The sequence below is a fragment of the Lepisosteus oculatus genome, chromosome 1, assembly GCF_040954835.1.
Source record: "Lepisosteus oculatus isolate fLepOcu1 chromosome 1, fLepOcu1.hap2, whole genome shotgun sequence".
NCBI classification, from domain to species: Eukaryota; Metazoa; Chordata; class Actinopteri; order Semionotiformes; family Lepisosteidae; genus Lepisosteus; species Lepisosteus oculatus.
Genome location: NC_090696.1, coordinates 60472345 through 60492806, shown reverse-complemented (window position 1 = coordinate 60492806; position 20462 = coordinate 60472345). Strand labels below are relative to the sequence as shown.

General features: G+C 37.6%; 1 protein-coding gene across 1 annotated transcript in view; it reads left to right on the top strand.

Annotated features, from left to right (window-relative positions):
* Window positions 1-20462, top strand: part of pigg (phosphatidylinositol glycan anchor biosynthesis class G (EMM blood group)) — a 135561-nt gene that overhangs the window by 42519 nt on the left and 72580 nt on the right. The window contains exons 5-6 of the mRNA XM_069190969.1: window positions 7247-7385; window positions 9667-9879. Of these exons, the coding sequence (XP_069047070.1) occupies window positions 7247-7385; window positions 9667-9879 (352 nt within the window). The remainder of the gene's footprint in view (window positions 1-7246; window positions 7386-9666; window positions 9880-20462) is intronic.

The following is a 20462-nucleotide window of genomic DNA, read 5'->3' as shown; positions in this document are numbered from 1 at the left end:
TAATAATTCAGTTCTGCTCTACTGATGCACCTTTCTGCTGCACCAGGAGCTTCTTAGAGCTTGTCAGTCTAACCTGTGACACTCTGAAGCTTTGTGAGCTATGATGATATCTGAATCCAAGTTGTCTCCTGTTTAAAGTCTTTTTCCTATGTTACTAATTGCCCTTTCAGGTAAGATGCTCTTTTAACTTAGACCTACAAATTACCTCACAGTCAGTATCTCAGTTTTAATCTGTGTAGAGAAAGAAGTGCACTGCTATTAACATACACAGGTGCCAGTCAGAAGAGAGAAAAGCAATCTTTTTGTAGCCAAACATTTATCTTCATTTAGTCAACTTGAGACCTGATTTGTATAAGCTGGCAAATTATCTTCTTTTTTTTAGTGACTGACTTATAGTTTCAATTGTTTTTGCCTTTTGTTTCTAAGAAATACGTTTTTATTTCCAAAATATTGCATTACTTAGGTTAAGGAGAAACAGCTCTGTCAGAGTAGCAAATGTCATTTATAACGCCCTGTGAAGATGTACCCAATTACAGAGGCTACAAAGGAATAATGGGACTTAAATGGCACATAAGTGTTTTCTAAAAATTTCTTTTTTTTCTTAAGTAAATTATTTTTTTTTCATTTTCTACACAATGGAGATTCATTTTTGTTACTATGCCATGTTTAGTTCCACATAATCATCACCATTAACCAGCTTATCTTAGTGCTACACACTTGAACCAAGAATGAAAGTAATTAAGATGTTTTGTATACATTTTCCAAAATATGCACACTAAAGACATCCATTTCTTTTCACACTGTGAGCTTACAGTTCAGAACAAAACCAGGTCATGGAAGGTGTTATGCAGCTCTTTTCTGATAACAGTGGAAACTCAAAGTTTCCTGATTGACTACAAAGGCTGTCGCTATCCTCTCTGTGCCTGAAACAAACCCAAGTCTGATGGTGCTAAGTCTGTTTTTCATCCCTTTGTGCTCTGGGAGCAGTCAGTTAAAGCTATCAGGTCATGTAGGCCAGATTCTTGCCAGTAATCTTTCTCAATACCAGTGTTAAACTAAGCAATGTTTAGGCGGTATGGAGACACAGTAAACATGTATGTGTATTATGTTTAAAACTTTTTTTTCTGCAGTCTTATATCTTTTCCATGTTGATGAGAAATACAAGTTCAAACTGTGACAAAATTCAAACATGCTCAGGCATGAAAGTGTAAAGATTCATCTGTAAAACCATGTCACTTATTTTAAGATATTTTAAGGAATTATAAAGAATGGTTTTTAACTTGTAAGTGTGTATATACCTAGAAGCAGCTTGTTCTGCACTACAGATCTACATGTTCCCAGATTAATTCCACTGGATGTTCACAGATGTCAGTCAAGATATTGTATGGGACCAATCATATTGTCAGCAGTTCTCTGTGACATGTGAGATTCAGATGGTTTTTGCAGTCTGAATAGTGCTTCTTGGTGTTTTCTTTGCTAACCGCTGCCTGTAGCTTGAGGCTATTTAAATTGAAATATTAGTCAGGTGTTCTGTTGCTTTCAGCAATGCATCAGGGACATGTAGATCCATCTTCATATCTCTAGTGAGGTCACTTAAGTCAGCTTTTGACATGAATTAGTCATCTATTACCTATAACAGGGACCATTTGTCATGTAACATATCTGTACTAATCTATTTAGGATTCACCTGTGCTTGTGAATAATGCAAACATGCTGCAAAATAAATTCATTCACCAAAAAATAATAATCATATTTAATTTTTGATGTTTTACAGTAGTATTACTTGTCAGTTCACGACTGTTGATTTTTGCATATATTAGTTACCATAGTTATGCTTACTTGATTTCTGCTTCAGGGGATAGGGGCTCCAAAGTACCCAGAGGTTTCTATTGAAAGTCTTCTGAACCTCAGGAGATTGTAAGTCATGCAAGCATGCAAAGTGACCTTCTCACTATGCAGCTTAGGCTGACCTGTCAAGCATCTCCTTACTGCGGTCAATCACAGGGGCACTCTGGGGACGGCTGCCATCTGGAGAGCAAGAGAGAGACGCGCAGCGCTGGTTCAGGTCTGTCAGACAGGGAAGAGATGGCGTAACCATCTTCTACCACTGAAAAGAAGCAGGGAATAAAAAATCCTTTTTTTAGCATATGTTATTAAAGTTGTCACATTTATATCAAGAAAAAAAAATAGTATACATGTGTTAGTAAGACCTCTTTTAAAATATTAAAGGTAAAGATAGTTATTTTAATCTCTGTGTTACAGAAGGACATTGCTGTTGAGAAATTTATTCAGAGAGGTACAAATAGGATAATTAGGGGCTGTCAATAAATGTCATCCACAGACAAAAGGAACTGAATCTCCCGTTCGGCAAAGATGATGATGAGGGGAAAATATATAAGTAGTAAAACTCCTGAAACATATTTGACATCTCTGAGGTGAAATTCTTCAAGATCAATAGGGCAATATTGCCTACAGGACACAAGTATAAAATAAGAGGATATATATTTAAGAAAACAGGAGGTGCTTCTTTACACAGAGCATTGTGGTAGTCCTTAACTTTAAGTTCCCCGTTTTGTTTTTTCCTGAAGCTGACACAGAGATCTGTTAAGTACTGGATAGATGAGGTTTTCTGATCTGTTATCTTCCAGCTGTCCAATTAGCTAGATGGCCCAAACGGCCTTCTCTCTTACATAACCTTTCTTAGGAAATAATTTGAAAGCGATAACATTTTACTTTTGGCTAACTTATTGAATTCAGTTTACTTTTCTCATATCAGCACTTTCCATCTGTGAGTTGATTTATTTCAGCTCCAGTGTTTCCAGGGAAACAGATGTAAGTCTGCTGAATCAGTTTGATATCCAAAGAAAATAGGAGCTCAGAATTTTGAATGCAAAGAGTGCAGTACCCCTTATGTAGCTTTGTACTTTTTTAAAACTTATATTTTGTTTCGAGGAGGTCACAAAAGGCAATAACAACATATTTCTGATTTAAGACATTATTCCGTAACAAAAGCCTGGCCTTTGTTCAGATGTGCTTCTGTGAAACAGAGCCCAGAAGGGCTCCCCCTGGAAATTCTCAGACTCAGCTCGGACAATCACATAACGGCCAGTGTGTCCGAGTGCCAGGAATTTCCTTTGTTCTGGAAGTCGAGAACAGAGGTCACCAGCGCATAACCAAAGGATCCACCCGAGGTTAGCCCAGCAGCAAGCCTCGTGAACCCACCGCAAAAGCTCACCTGATCAACAAGTGAACTACGGTCGGAACTGTGGACAGCTGAATCTAAGGATTCAGGACTAGCGCTACATCAGGAACAAACTGGTCTTCTTCCTGTCTAAAGAGTGTGACCTGCTTGGACCCACAGTCACTTTTCTCCTGTGCACAAACTCGCTATTAAAGCCAGAACTAACTAGCCGGTCTTCAGAGAGCATCAGCAGCTCTCCCTCCTTCTCCCACACCGGCCAGTTCTTGGCACCGGGCCAGAGAATGCTGATTGGACACAGCAACAGCCTGTCCACGGGAGATCTGAATCCCCACAGATCGAATGAGTATTCAACCTTCTGCATTACAGCTCGAGAATTCAATTGTTACCTCAACGCCAGTTGATATCAATTTAATTCCTATGAGTGATGTGCTTGCTTTTGAGTATCTGGTGTAGAAGTTGTAATCCAAGTTCATTTATGAAACGGTCTAAATGAATGGTATACTGAATGTCCCTCTTGGTTTGTAACTCTTCGTGATTGAATATATACCTTTTGTATTCTGCTAACCCTCACGATAAGATCTGTTATGTTTCTATGCACATTTTATGTATTAATAAATGTATTCTTGTGTATTAGTACCTGTGTGTGTGCGTTGTTTGAGTTATTCTGCAAGGTTGGTACTCGAATAGCCATCAAAGAATCATTGTGTGACTTACTGCTACAATTAATAATTGTCCCAGTAAATGCACAAACCCCTATATTTATTGGTGCCTCATGAGAGAATGCCTACAACTGTAATGTAACGAGTTGCACCCAGGCGGTTCTAAGTGCTATCACCGCATTACTTTCGGTTCATTTCTTATATAGCCAAATGCAAAAAATAGTCCACTGCTTATTGTGAATATGATGTCTCATACAAATTGAGAAAATCTATATTTTGTCTTAATCCAAATGTCAGCAGCCAGTAATCAGGCAATAATTCAGTTTAAACTAAAAAAGTTTAAACTAAATGGAACCCAGTCCATCAGTGTCATTTAACAGCTGAGCTAAAGGAGACCTCAGCCCAGGTGCCTGATTTTCTCTGGGAGGTTGTTTCTGGCAAAATTGGCTCTGGTGTGTGTATCTGGATCAATTATTTAAGTGATGATTTTGTGTTTAAGGATTTCTTCACGAAAATCTTTAAATTAAACGAGGAAGAGGGGAAGGGTTAATTTTTACAATTGCCGGTAATCGACTTATCAACACGATGGGCAAACAATACAATGCAATGATGTGTACCTGCCTAAAACATTGCATGACTTTAAAAGCTGTTAAAAATGGGTTCGTTAAAAAAACACTTTTTATGCGCACAAATGTGTGATTTTACTTCCTCATGATCTGCTTAGAATCTTTGTGTACGCTGTAAGATTTTTACTTTTTAATCAAACATTTAAAATACTTGTATTTCATAAAAGCAACACACATTTCATGCAGAAAAAATCACCTTCTCTTCTCATCCTGTTGTGAAGGACAGATCAGCAGGTCTTTTTTCCCAATCGGAGGCTGTGAAAATAGTTCACCGCCCACTGCGCTCCGTTGGGGGGGCGGCACTGAGAAAGGGAGGAGCACATAAACAGGAGTGAGCTTTCTAAAGTGTGGAGTGCGAATGGTACCAATTGCATCTACATACATCACTTAGTTTTTAAAATTAAACAACTTAAATCGTTATCTTTCTCTTCTAAGTCACTTAACTAACTTAGAGCATAGCTTTCCCACCAATTAGATTTATTTATTTTACAAATCATTGTTCAAATGTACGTTAAATCTGACTACCAGATAATAAGTAAAATACAAAATTAATAAAGAAATTGGGTAAAATATAATTTAAAATATTTTGCTAAAAATCAACAATTAATAACAATCGTAACTGTTTATAAAAATTAAATATATTAACTAAGGAATCGGATGGCACAGTGGTTAGCATGCCTTTTGTATGTTTTTCATAAATACAACAGTAGTACGAGGTGTCTCTGAGGCCTTTGAACTAGAAAGATGACTAAGATATCCATCCATTTTTAATGGTGGTGCAGTGATTAGCTTTGCTATCTTGCCGAGTTGATGCCCTAGGTTCAATTCCTGAGGTATTGTTTGTGTGGAGTTTGCATCTTCTTTCTGGGTTCATGTGGGTTTTCTCCAGGTAATCTAATTTCATCTTGCAGTTCAAAACATACTGGTTGGTTAATTGGCTTATGGGAATTCTGACCCAGGTTTAAGTGTGTTTGTGTCTGTTTGTCTGCTGTGTCATGGAGAGACACTATGTCCAGGGTGTATTCTGCCTTGCATCCGTTTCTTGGTGGGATAGACTCCACCTACTCTGTAAAGGATAAAGAGATTAGAAAATGGATGGAACTAAAGGCACTGTGTAACTACTGTATACACAGTGATAGAATCACACTATGAGATGGCTGGATCTCACTGAGGATAAATTATTTTATAGTGCTGGTTTAAGGAGTCAGCCTTTCCACTTCTCTGGATCTGATCAATCTAACTACCTATTTTCTGTGTTTTCCCTATCCTGCTTGATTTATGATTCTTCTGAAAATCTCCTTCTTGAAATGGGTCATTTATAAATACCTGTTTTAACTGTTAACATATTGCACCAACTCTGTGACAAAATATGCACTGAGCTCAACCTGATAGCTGCCGAGTCCGTAATTCATCCTGCTACCAGCATTGAATAAAAAATCTTTAGATTTTTATACATATATGTTTATTTAGTGGGAAAATGTATTTTATGTGTTGCAAAAAAAATACTTGCTGTAACAAAATATATTTACAAATGCTTTCCTCTGGCTATCTACCTGAATGCCCAACATTTGAGAAGCCTTCCATGAAACCTTGTTTGCTATTAATTCATACAGTATAAGGGCTCTCTCCTATCAAACCTTCATAGTCTCACTAAAAAGAAATGCACCTGATTATTCAAGCCCCTAACTCTCTGCCAACTCTGCTTCAGGTTCACATGTTCTTTTGTAACACCTTTCTGTGATTTTTTGTATATCTAACCTCTACCAGTCCATATCCAGTCACACAGCCCCCATTTGGAGACTAGACAAAAGTGTCCAGACTTCAAGTTTGAAAAGAACGTCAGTCTTTGCTGGATCCATGTACAAATTTGTGGTGCTGCAAACACATGTGCACCAAGGAAGGAATCAGAAAGGATCACAACTGAGCACTTTTGACATTTCATTGTATTCCCACAAATGAGGATTGCTGGTTCCATTTGTGCATCTGAAGCAATGTTTTTCAAAATGCCTGGCATTCTTGCAGAATGACAACATGAATAACCTTGCTCAAGGCAAAGAATGGCCCTACTACTAATAATAATAAAATTAATAATCTCAATTATTTTTAGCTGGTTCTAAATTCCAGTGTAAGCAGTTTTTTTTTCCATATTAGTCATCTATTTGATTTTTTTTTAAATCTAAGTCTCTTTAAATTTAGTCTGCATTTTTTTAATTCTTGCTTGTTATATTTGTTCTCTTTTTTTCTTAACACTTGCTTGCCAACTTTATACAGTACTTTAGAGTTTCTGTTTGAAAAAAATGCCACAGCAGGTTGGAGTTCTAGCTAGAAGAATGAACTAGAGAGAAATAAGTTAAAACAAATCCATGTTCACCATTCACAAGTGATTCCTTTAAGCCTTCAAAGTGTTGTTTAACAATGTTTAATAGAATTGCAGCAAGGCCGAATAATTGTCTGAATTTATCTTTTTGCCTTTTGCACTGCTGGTCTTAATAGCCTCATATTTTAAAACTGTCAGAAGTACAATACAGGTACTGTAACTATAATAACTGCATTACAAAATAAGATGCATGAACAAAAATGAAAAAAGTAGCTCAGGGAAACAGAAATACCAAATTGACAACAAAAATGAAATTGAGCCAGTTTCCTCAATCACTGCAGTTTGCAACTGAAATTCTCTTTTTCCCCATGCGAAACATACATTTTGACTAAACGTTTTTGTTTTTTTAATTTTGCTTTTCCGTTTTCCCTGTGGCTTGCAGGAAAGCGAGGAGTCCTTACCCAGTCTCTTAGTGCTTTGTGGAGACCATGGAATGTCTGAAACAGGGAGTCATGGAGGGTCTTCAGAGCCTGAAGTGAGCACACCTCTCGTTCTTATCAGCCTAGCCTTCAAGAGAAGAGGTACGGTGTGTTCATTGTTTCTTCTTTATAATGTCTTTTCCTTTCAAAACTGTTTTCTTAACTAGGACTATGGTTTTCCACATGCTCTACCAAGACAATTTAGGATTCAACAGCAGTTTAAATTCGGATTCGCCAGAAGCCATATCACTCTGCAACTTACAACTGGCAACCCACTGAAGCTAAGCAGGTGTGAGCCTGGTCAGTACCTGGATGTGAGACCTCCTGGGAAAAACTAAGGTTGCTGCTGGAAGAGATGTTAGTGGGGCCAGTCAGTGGTCCATGAGGGACCAAATGCCCCAGTATGGTGATGGGGACACTATACTGTAAACTGGCGCCGTCCTTCGGATGAGACGTAAAACCGGGGTCCTGACTCTCTGTGGTCATTAAAAATCCCAGGGCACTTCTCGTAAAGAGAAGGGGTGTAACCCCGGTGTCCTGGCCAAATTTCCCATTGTCCCTTATCAATCATGGCCTCCTAATAATCCCCATTTATGAATTGGCTTCATTACTCTGCTCTCCTCCCCACTGATAGCTGATGTGGGGTGAGAGTTCTGTGGCTGCCGTCGCATCATCCAGGTGGATGCTGCACACTGGTGGTGGTGGAGGTGAGTCCCCATTACTTGTAAAGCGCTTTGAGTGGAGTGTCCAGAAAAGCGCTATATAAGTGTATGCAATTATTATTATTATTATTATTATTATTATTATTATTAAATGACGCTTATTTGCTTTATTTTACTTATGAAATGACAGTGTACAACCAGAACTCTTCCACTGTTATGGTTGTACAGTATGTCTTAGCAGGACTGTCAAAGTAAAGAAGTTTTTTTATTTGAAGCCTCATGTCACCAAAACAATGAAAGGGCAATTTCCATTGTAAAATACACAGAAAACCAGTTAAAAGATTTTTGATTCTATTTTGTTGTAGGACGGACTAGTCTTAACGCCTAATGCAGTATAAATAGGTAGAGTTTATTTTGTTACCAGTTTTGTGTTTAGTACTTAGGGCAGTAGTAATTAATTGTATTTGTATTATTTTTTCTTTTGTCTATGAATTTATATGACCTATTTGAGAAACTTAAAACAGGAGGCCTTGTTCATATTGGAAGTATCTTATATGACATTACAAAGATCTTTGGAGTCTTAAATTGTTTTGTTTTGGTATTTTTCCATTTTGTATATTTATCTAATAGGCATTTTGTGTATGTGTTTTTAATTTAGAGAAATACAAAACTATAAGAATATCAGAAGATCACTAATTTTATCTCACTGCTTTTCTAAAAAAATAAATATATATTCATTATAGTCCTGCAGTGCTTGTTTGTACCTAGGCGTTTCAGTTATCTGCCTCTTTAAACCTCCTCTGTCTGAATGGAGCTAACAGTCCTAGCCTTGTTCTGTATCTTCTTGTGTGGTTTTTACAATCCCAAGAAGTGTTACAACCAATTATCTCACTGTGCAATTGACTTCAGGATATTAACCTGCTAAAGTGGTGTACCCGCTATACTGTCTTTCACTCTGCTAAGGTCCTGCCTTCTGATTATTTCTGGTAACATGTCTCTCGCTTTCTTGTGAATAAGATCTTACTCACCCTTCCTGCATTTGTTGGCCTTTTAGTTGCTTCTGAACCAGAGTGCTGGAGTATATCCCCACCTGCTCATCCAGTGCTATCCTCTTCTACATTCATATACAAATAAAAATGAATGGGAGTTCATCCTACCAGCTCATCTCATTCAGGTTAAAACAGTATTTCACTGAGTATTAAGTTACAAAAAGCTAAATATTTTAATTTCCTCAAAAAGTCCTTACCAATTCTGCTCTAGCATCATTTGGATGTTATATACAGTAGATAAAGTTAAAGGTTTTATTCAGGTTTTATCTGGATTCTGCATGAAGAAATAAAAATGGCTTACATCAAATGTAGTAGGTTAGAAGAACTTAAATGTTTTTTTTTCTTTTTAGCATGGACTTCAGCTTTAGCTCTTCCTTTGCATCAACTTGAGTAGCTTTTTTTTAAATTGAAAGGTGCAAGTTCAATTATTTTTATTCAGGTGGTTTAAAAATCATACATCTGGTTAAATTGAGCTCAGTGTCCCATCGTGGATCAGTTGCTGTTTCTGTCAGCTGGATCTGCTGCTGGTAGCCGTCCACAGTGGAAATCAACAAAATGTGCTTTTCTGGAAAAAGGATCCTGGGAAAACCTGAAATTACCAGCTGTTTGCCAACTTTTTATTTATTTATACCCCTTTCTTTCCCCAGTTTAATCTCAATTATTTTCTCGCAGTTGGCTTTGAAACCCCTGAGCCTGTGGAGCAAGTGGACTTTACCCCCACACTGGCACTGGGCCTCGGCCTTCCCATCTCACAGAACAACGTGGGGCATCTGATTCTCCCTGTGTTTGAAGAGAACACCCTGAGAGAGCAACTCAGATTCCTTCACCTCAATGGCTTCCAACTAAGCCATCTCATAAAAGACAGCACCCCTGATTTCGAAAAGGGTGAGTTATCACTTAAATTGAGCTATCACTTCCCTGTTTTTTTTAATCAGCATTTCTGGCTTTGGATTTTAGCACATGGGATTATTCAAAATCTCTTAACCATTTGCTTTAAAAAATAATGAATAGGAGGTTGTGCTGACATTTATTCCTCTCATAGCAAAGAAAGTATAAAATAATAGAAATATTTCATGAAGAAAGGTCTTAATCCTGTTTAACTCTTTCAGGTGCAAGTAAATGACTATTTAAAGAACTAAAGACACGTAAGGGTAGAGCTAGCAGTAGGAACTGACTTTTCTTACACATAAAGTTCTTGCATATACTGTATATAGAAGGACCTTGAAACCCAATTTGCTAATTATCTTCAAATATGTTAAAATAATCAATATGTATTTAAGAAAATATATTTTATCCAGTGTACTGTAATGGGACCTCACTTGCTTTCCTTCCTCATGTTGTTGCTTGTCTGTCCTCCTGCTGAATTTAATGTACATGTGCAGTTTATGCACATGAATTCCAAGTATACTGTACAATATGCTGTGTTTTTAATGCAACAACAAAACATGTATAACAAACCTCCTAGAGTAAAAGTGCACATAAATGCTTCTGTTGTGATACAACTGGCTGATCATTCACTCAGGGATTAAAAAATTAGTAGTAATAGTAGGGTTGAAATGGATTTGCTCCACCGAGCCTTATACTTAAGACAGCTCATCAACAGTGCAAAAAAGTTTACTTACTGTATGTTTGATCTTTGGTGGCTTTCCACCAGTTTTTTTAGAAGGTCTTATTCGGGTTCTATCTGCGTGTGAGACTGAGGTGATTGAAATTCAGACAGTTCACTTAATCTGGTTGTAGCTGCTGCTACTGAATTTACATTTATATTCAGGCTTAATGACAGAAGTCTAACTGTATTAATTTCATTGATCAGGTGACATTACAATTGGGTAACTTGTCATATGACTATTGTTTCAGAGAGAGTATTGGGCAGACTTCAGTTCTTAATATGAATTAATTGTTCTCCTGCAGATGCCTGGTGATTCTTGAACTTAAGTTTGTTTCCTTGATTGATTAGCTTTTAAGGTTGCCAGGTTTTAAGACAAAGAGAGAGCAAGATTCCCTTATTGTGTAACACTTTCTATATCCAGTAATAAGACTTTGTTGCAGTTAAAAATACATTTTTGTCTTTATATGCTTCTTTATATAAATTCAACTGAATTGTCACTGCATGATAGTTTCTATCCATTTCATTTAGAAATGAGAAAGACTTCTAAGGTAATGGGAAAAGATATCTTATCATTCTATAAGAAAATAAATGTTTTAAGTTTGTAAAATGAATGAAATCACAGCATGCAATCAACAGCAAAGCCTTTTCTGATATGTAATGAATGAGCTAATGAAAGCAATAGTTTTTTTTTTACTTTGTAGTATTCTACCCATCTCTAATCAGCCTCCAGCAATATACCACTGAATCATTTCTACTCATTACTTTAAACACTGTTGATAATAAATATTAGAAATTCTGGCGCCTTACAATACCTTTTAACTCATAACTGAGCAAAACCATCTGAAAAGGATATTATATGTAGAAGTCACATGACTTACAGTAACCCTGCAATTTCCACAACGATAATTTGTCTAGAGAAAATTCAATTGATGCTTTCTCTTATCCTGGTTGCCATGACAATCCCTAAAGGTGTCTGAAACTGGATGACTACATCTAATAACATCTCACTGGACTCTCAGACAGAAAATAATAATTAAACAATAAATTGCCTTACACGGCCAACTATAAATTCTACTGAAGAAAGACACTGACGTACATCCAGAAGTGTACCAGAAGTGTACCTTCTGCAGCATGTCGGTATTTATTTTATTTTAGAATAACATCTACAGTACATTTTAAAAAGTTGTTAAATATTTTGCCAGTTCTTAGTATGACTTTAAAGCAGTTATTTTGTTATGTTATATCAATCGATAGTACAATTAATCCCCATCCTGATTTAATCCTGATTATGAACCCTTCTGGTATTGTTGTATTGCTTCCCTTCATCAATATTGCTGTAAACGTACAGTAAATGAGAGTTGTGTCTTAAAAAAAAACCCTAACTCCATGTGTTCAATTATTTTCTTTGTAGAGAATAAGGATAAAGGTATATCACCTACTGTATAAGAAATGCTTTCTCTGCTTTCTGCTGAAATGCTTTCTCTGCTTTCTCTGTCTCTGTACTTCTTTCTCCTCCCTTCTTTACCTTCTAGCTAGACTCACAATCGTGCCACCATCTCATAAAACACACAAAGCATGGTACCAGTTACGACCCCTCATGTAATAAAAAATATACAATTTTCAGAGTTCAGCAATCTAACATAAGACGCTATAGAAGCACAACAAGAACTTTCCACCAGGTTCATTCCTTAGCCTACTAGAAAGTTATACAAACAACAGAAAAGGGGCAAATGCAAGTATTCTGTACACGTTTTAAGACTGAGAAATGTACATTTAAAGGATTTGTGGACTGTATGAATACACAAAACTCTCTGAATGTTTTGTGCCCTGTTTGGACAGCGAGAAAAAAAAAAAACTTTTATGTATTGACTAATGCTCTTCAACTTTTGAAGACACATCCTTCTTTTTTTTTTCCTTTATTTTATCTTAACAAGCTCTTTATTAAAACTGTTAACTATCGGTAAAGGTACATGAGATTTGTTATATCGCCAGTGTTCTTAGCAATAAAACTGGTAAAATATGATTGGTATGAAAACTTACAACTCATGCAGTGTTTATAATAAAAACAAGCAAGAATCCTGCTCAATTGAAATCCCAGTACTTTAGAATTTGTATAGTTTGCTTTCTTCTGTGAATTTCATTTAATTGAGTTTGTCTGACTCATACTGTGCACTTCTGCAGACTGCAGAAGACTGCATTTTATCACAAATGAGTTATAGATTTTAAAGGCCAGACTGCAGCTATTTTTACACTAGTAATGGGTTTTCTTGCTGACCTCCCATATATACCTGATGTACAGTCATACACATGGGTGAACCCTCAATTGCTGCACAATGGCAACTTTGGAGTACTTAATGTGATGCTTAAAATTAGCACGGGCACATTTTTTCTTAGCAACTTTACCACCTTTGAGCCTGATCTCAGATCTCATCAGATCTCACCGGCTAAGGAAGACTGGGCCTTGTCAATATTGGGTTTGGAGTCCCCCAGAGAAAAATTACTTGCTGTTGTAAGTGGTACTGGTAGACTAGTAGGTGGCACTCTTCCCATTGGGCCAGATGTTTAAAACATGCCCCTATATGGTGTCAGGACTGTACTGTAGGCGGCACCATCCCTCAGATGCAATCCTGACTACTTTAAGAAAGATCCTGTTAACCCAATGTCTAGGTTAAATTCCACTATAGCCTTCTAAGACATTCACTGCTTCTCTACCTGATCTGCTGTGTAGTGGTGCTTAATGGCTCTCACACATCACCCAGGTAGGAGCTGTACTTCACTGGTGATGAGGTTGGTCCCCTTCTATATTTAAAAAGCTTTTGTGTAAAAAGTACTATATAAGTGAATATTTTATGTTCTTTGAGTACGAAAAGGAGAAAAATACAGTTTCAGTATTGGGTGGCACAGTGGCGCAGTGCTTAGCATTGCTGTCCAGCAGCACTAAGGCTCTAGAGTTTGTATGTTCTCCCCATGTTTGCATTGCTTTCCTATGGGTGCTACGTTTTTCTCCCATAGCCCAAAGACATACTGGTAGCTTAACTGGCTTCTGGGAAATTGGCATTGCTGTGAGTGTGTGTTTGTATGTCCTGTGATAGTTGCTTGCCAGGATAGGCTCCGGCTCACCCATGACCCTGTATTGAATAAAGTGGTCAGAAAATGGATGGATGTTTCTGTATTCTGTTTCTCTGGTTCTTAAGCCTGAAGGGAAAAGTAAAGCTCATCTGAAAAGCTGCATTGTTGCAGCCAAGGTCCTTAGACCTGTTTCAGATCAAAGAGATTGGACTGATTCTCTGGCCTCTGGCCTTGTATTGTCAGCCAGGATCAGGGACTGTCAGAAAGGGTGAGTAAAGTAGACCTGGCGTCTCAAAGATCAAACACTTACAAAACCTAACCTGACAACGATTTTTCTTCAGCTCCTGCTGCAGTAAAGGAAATGTTTATCTGTTTCCAATCTTCTCCTTGTGCAACCTGAAGGCCTATAAGAAAGGTCCATTATGTGCATCTTTCTGTGTGGCTGGCTCCTCGATGTTAAAAAACTTGCCTTTTATATTAACGTAAGTAACATATTGTAACTCATACTGCCTCTATTGCTTGCGAGAGCTGGCTTACCAGAGCAGTGATGTCACCGCCCTTCCCTGTGAATAGCAGGGACCGCAGCCGCTGGGCTGAAGGGAGATTTTCCTTTGGCTCAAGAGGCTGGGTCCTTGTTGAGTGATGCTGGAGACCCGGGTTTGAGTCCCCGACGGTGGGGGGCCAACCTGATGCGGCAGCGGCGAGGGCGCCCACGTGAACCCTGTAGCATTACAGTATCTAATAGGATGTTAGTAGCTAGAAGTATTGTGCTACAGTGACTTGCAATTCCCTCATAATGTCACAAAACATGGTTTGCAATAGAAAGCAAGAGTTCTTATTTTTCACTAAGAAATGCAGTGTTGATAAAATGTAATTAGCATATCTCAAAATGTTTTATTTATTGAGTAATTGTTAGAAGATGAAGTTTTATTACAGTCTTACAATGCTGTGTGTCAATGTACTGTGTTGGTTGTCACTTGTGCCTCACAGCTCCAGTGTCCACAGTTCATTTATGTCTGTTAGCTCCTGGCAGTCTGGAGCTTTATATATTCTTCATGGTTTTTATGAGGATTTCTACCATGCGCCCTGATTTCTCATAAACCTGTAGATTTAGATATTCTAAATTTTCCCTTTTTTGTGTGACAGGACTGGCATCCTTTGTCAGTCATGTGCTCTTAGTTCCACCTTATGCGCTATGCTTCTGGAATAGGTTTTGGTTTGCTGTCACCTGCACCAGGATAACCTTTCTGATGTTGGATGGGTACATACTGCATTACATTTTCTATTATGGCATTATAATATCATGAGTCAAATTACCAAGTGAATGTTTTGCGCTTACTTTTATATTTTGCTACAGTGTTGTGATTTCATGTGCATGCCTAAACTGCAAAATTACTGGAGGCAGTTTGTTATAAACCACACTCCTGAAAAATTAAAGTTAAAAAAAAGGTGGAAGCCAGTTTGTACAAAATCAAACCAGTCTAAAAAGCTCTGATTCTCTTACTTTGGAATCACATTTGCCAATGTGAGAAAAGGCAGAGATGGTGTTCCTTTCACTTGGACTGTGAAGAAACTTTTTGCAAGTTAATACCGTAGGTGAGGCTTTGCACCATTTTTCTCATTGTACTTCCAAGACTTGTGCTCCCAGAAAAGACAAATCACTGCTCATTTGCAGTTTTCTTCCCATTCATTTTTAAATGATTTAAAATAAAATTACAAACAATTACAGTCAGGTATGATATATTATTACAGCTTCACCACTACCCCAAAAGTGCTATGGTGTCTTGCTAAACCTAGGATCAGATTAAATCAAAGCACTGGCCCTCCTACTGGTTGCAGAATCTGTATTAAGTCTGAAATGTGCTGTCAGCAGGTGTTTGAGACCCAGAAGACACTCTGGTCAATCCGGTGCCTTTAATGAAGCAAAATTGACACAGAGGAAAATGGATGAACTACACATCCCATATCACAGTGCCTTATTCTATTACAGTTAATTATGTTAGCTGTGATATTTTTGGGAAGTCTATCAAACTGTGGAAATATCCTACTATTCTACAGCTAGTTTACATAATTCTGAGTGTGTCTGAACTTCAAGATAATGATCCTTTCGATCACAGATCCAAGAGCTACTATAGTTAAATTCTCAGAAATGCAGTACTGTTATGATTTTAGTTTCTCTGCTTCAGAAGTTTATCTTTCATTGATTTTCTTATTCAAGAGTAAATGATAATTGCATCAGGCTCTTGGCATTTTAGCCATAAGAAAAGAACAATTCTGCTCTTCTAAATGCAGTTCTGATTTAAATGAGAAGGAGGTTAGAGGTAACTTCCCCACTTTAAATTGCTGTTTAATGTTCTTGTATGTCACCTCTTTTCTCACAGCATGGTGATTGATTTTTTTGTTTCAGCTTACAGAGTGCACACTGAGGGAAAATTAAGTTCTGGAGACTTTTAGCAGTATGGCAGTTCCATGCAGTGCAATTGTCTTTCAGAAACCCCTGCTACTTCTCACAGCAGGAAAATTATGAAGGTTGTCTTCCATATCAAAAACATTATTTTTCAACATTCCTCAAAAATTAAGACACAATTAAAGATAATGATTTCTTTCATGCAATACATACTGGTTAAAAACTATCTTTATAGAACTTTGCTTTGTAAAAATGATATTTATTTCCTACTTACTACTTAATGTTGTGACTTTATTTAGATGCACAATTCTTTACTGAAAGTTTGTTCCATTTCAAATTAACTGATGACAGACACTCATGTAGTTTTTCATTTTATTTCATTAAGGAAGCCTTTCACTTTAATGTTTCCTTAGATTTTGTCTCTTTCCTAGCATTAATCCCGCATCAGCAGGGTCCGCTTGTCGGCACACCCGTCTCCATTTGGTGGTTTGAACCAAATCTTTGAGCTGATGTTGCCATTAACTGCGACAGAGAAATACTCCAACTGGCGTGTCGCTCCACCTGCCGTTGGAGTGGCCAATTCATGGAGGGGGATTATTAGGAGGAATGGGAAATTTGGCCAGGACACCGGGGTTACACCCCTACTCTTTTTCGAGAAACACCCTGGGATTCTTAATGACCACAGAGAGTCAGGACTTCAGTTTTAAGTCTCATCCGAAGGATGGCGCTTATTTACAGTATAGTGTCCCCGTCACTATACTGGGGCATTAGGAACCACCTGGACCGTAAGGTGAGCGCCCCCTGCTGGCCCCACTAACACCTCTTCCAGCAGCAACCTTTTCCCAGGAGGTCTCCCATTCAGGTACTGACCAGGCTCACACCTTCAGTAGGTTGCCAGTTGTGAGTTGCAGGGTGATGTGGCTGCTGGCCAAATGTTTCCTTAGCTTTAAACTACTCAAATCCAAAACAATTTCTGTTTCTGTTTCTTACTTTGTAAACAGTGAAGATAATAATGTTTGAAAATATGAATTGGGCAAGTAGATGATAATCCTTAGAAAAAGGTTTATGCTCCAAGACATTGGATAACGTGAATACTGTACATTTCATCAAACTTTTCTTTTTTCTTGCTGTTTTTTTTGTCTGTTCTACACCTACAGTCTAGTTAACAGTCAAAAATGAACACGTGATGCATGTGAGAATAATCTTGAGAGGCTGGAGGTCCAACGTTTAGAGTGTTATTGTTTCCTCACAATCAATTGTAAAAATATTTTGTGCCATGATATTTGCTGAAAAAAAATCTCAATTAAAAATAAAAATACTTCCTCCTCACACATTTAGTAACAGGACAGTATGTTTTAGTAAAGCACATTCCTGTTATGGTAAAACCAAGGACAATCAAATAGAGGTGTAATTAAGTATGGTACATGCAAAGCCTTAGCATATTGTAGCATAAATGTGATATAACCTTTTATTTTAATAAAACTGGAAATATTGAGGATATTTATCAGATATTCGACACTTTCCAGAGGTTTTAGATATTCGACACTTTCCAGAGGCTTTATGGTTGGTGCAGAATATTGACTAGCATCTGTTTCACTTGAAATCAAATGAGTAGTGAAGAAGGAATCTCAAAGCATTCAGAGACTGTTGTGTAAGAAACTGGCAACGTCAAATCTTGCCAAGAACCTCTGCAGTAAGCTAAAATTACTCCAGCGACCATTAGAACATGTGCAGTATCTTAAATTGCATAGTATTCAGGTTTATGTTAATTGCTTAACCTTGACATGCATTAATTAGACTTTTCTCTGTCGCTCCATGGTATCTTTGCTGATTAGATTGATCTTTGTCTTTAATAGCTGTAAATATACTGCCTGAAAGAAAGAAATGTTATAGCAGCTGTGATCAGTTGTCAGATTGCTAAAACCTTGGCTGTAATTATCCAATTAGAATTCAGAAGAAATCTGAATACATTTAATTGTAGTACATTACGCTTTTATTCAACATTGAATATATTAACTGGGAGTTCCTTTTTAATATACCTCAAAATATACAACTGGGTTACTGGTTCTAACTTGGGTCATTTATTTCATGTAAATGTGACATGCCCTTGATCTGATCATGGATTTTGCTGAATGTTTGATTCCTTCATTATCCCTTCATGTAAATCATTATTAAAGTCGGACACTGCAGCATAAACTACCAGGAATGGAAAAGTAGTCTGACTGCAGCTAACTCATCATTTATACTGTGATGGAGGTAGTCCTCCTCATTTAGATCATTTGATTCATGTCTGATACATCTCAGGCTGACCTAATTATAATATAAATTCTAAAATGCTGCTTTTATTATTTGTGCCCCTCGATTTCCACATGAAACCCCTCCTCCCCATTCTCCATGCACTTTGGAGCTCCTGGAACACCTCAAAGCCTCAGTGTGCCTCTTTATTTTCATATATTGTGCTCCTCTGTGCACCTTTATATATACTACACACCGCAAATGCTCTTCTCTTTTACTCTTTTTTCATTTACTCTTTACATTTATTTCCACCATCTGTTCTGCAGCTAGATGAGCTATTCCACATGGTTCTTTGTGCTTCTACAGCACCTCATGGATATACCTGTAGCTGGTACCTTGAGCTACTCAGTGGGCTCTGTCTAAGAGACAGTGAGGCTTTCTGGCCATGGTCCACTTTTGCCAGCATTTCACATTATTATACTGTCTCATTGGTTGGTGGCTACTCTTCTAAATGAAGGGGAATAGTCCTGCTATAGTCCTGCTCTTTGAAATAGTGTGGTTGCCACCAAAACTCTCAGCTCTATTGTCAGTGCCTCCGCAAGGTTTTCAATAAAAGAGAAAGGAAAGGAGAGACTGTTCTCCTAAAGAGAGGGAACAGAGACATGATATAACATTTCTGACCTAAAAGTCTATAAAAGCCCTGTTTTCTGTCTTGAATGTGAAGATATCCTATTAGTTGATGGCTATTTCTTCTGTGAAACACGGAACATGAGTAACCCAGATACTGTGTAAGTGTGTAGTTTAATCTTCCCATTTGGGTAAATAAGGATTTATTAAGTAATCAAAACACACATGCATCATTTATCAAATGTATTACAATTTGATTTACTCTGTAATTGATTAAAGTCCTCTGAAAATTGCTTGAAATCACTAATTATCTTCTTGTTTATGCTGCCCAGTTTGGAACTGTTGTTTCTTAATCAAACTGGCTCACCACTATAACCCCCATCACAGCACAGGAGGGATGAAGGTTGTGCATATGTTCTCCAACAATTCCTCTGACAGAGCTATTTTACACCTTGTGAGATGCATGGTGGGCACTGCAGACTTGATGAGGTTAGTGGCACAGCTCTCAGTGCTCGCAGCCATTCACCCAGCCAATTATGTTTCACCATTTGGAGAATCCCTCTCCATAGTAGATTAATGGCTTGGTCCATGCTCTTTAATGCCAGGACATAAGGCCAAGTTTCACTAAACACACCTGCTGAGGAACATAACTACGGATGGGAGTTCTGTTTCTTGTTATGTTATGTGTATCTGACCACATTTTTTCTGTCAATAATGGGACCTTATATTGTACGTTTTGTGATACAGCTATTTTATCACACCACGTCACTTTCAGTATCCACTTATCGGATTCTGATTTATAGTAGCCTGGTTCCTGCCCTAAGAAGAATTGGATGCAAGGCAGGATATGCCCTGGACAGGCTTGCCAGTCCATCACAGGGCACACACAGACACAGTAACAGACACACTCACACTGAATCCAATTTCCCAAACATCAGTTAACCAGTTAACCTGCCAGCATGTCTTTGGACTGTGGGAGAAAACTGCACCCAGAGTAAAACCAATGTAAACGCAGGGAGAACATGTGAACTCCTCACAGATAGCACCCCAGAACTTCAACCCAGGGCTCCAGCACAAACCTGTACATCACCATGGCACCCTAGCAGCTTCGCATTCCATTTTGATTTCAGAAAAAAAAAATTCAAACCCTGTTTGTTTTTCCCATTTTTTCCATTCTAGAGCATGAAGAAATAGTTCCATTGACATTTACAGTAATATAATTACAGGTCACTGATAAATGTTTTTTAAATTGCATTATTCATAACAATATAGATTTTTACAAATACTGTCATCATCTATTTTTCTTCAGTATGCTTTACAATACTCAGACCCTGTAAAGAAAAAAAAATTGTGTAAATGCATTCATTGCAGTGAACATGATGCCTCTTAAATCAAGTAATGTCAGTCTTTGTAGGTATTATATTCTTGTTTTTCTTTCTTCTGAAATATGATAATGTATCCTCTGGATCTGAAAAACTGAATTACTGCTTTAAAATCTATTTTTAAAGCTTTCTCTTGGAC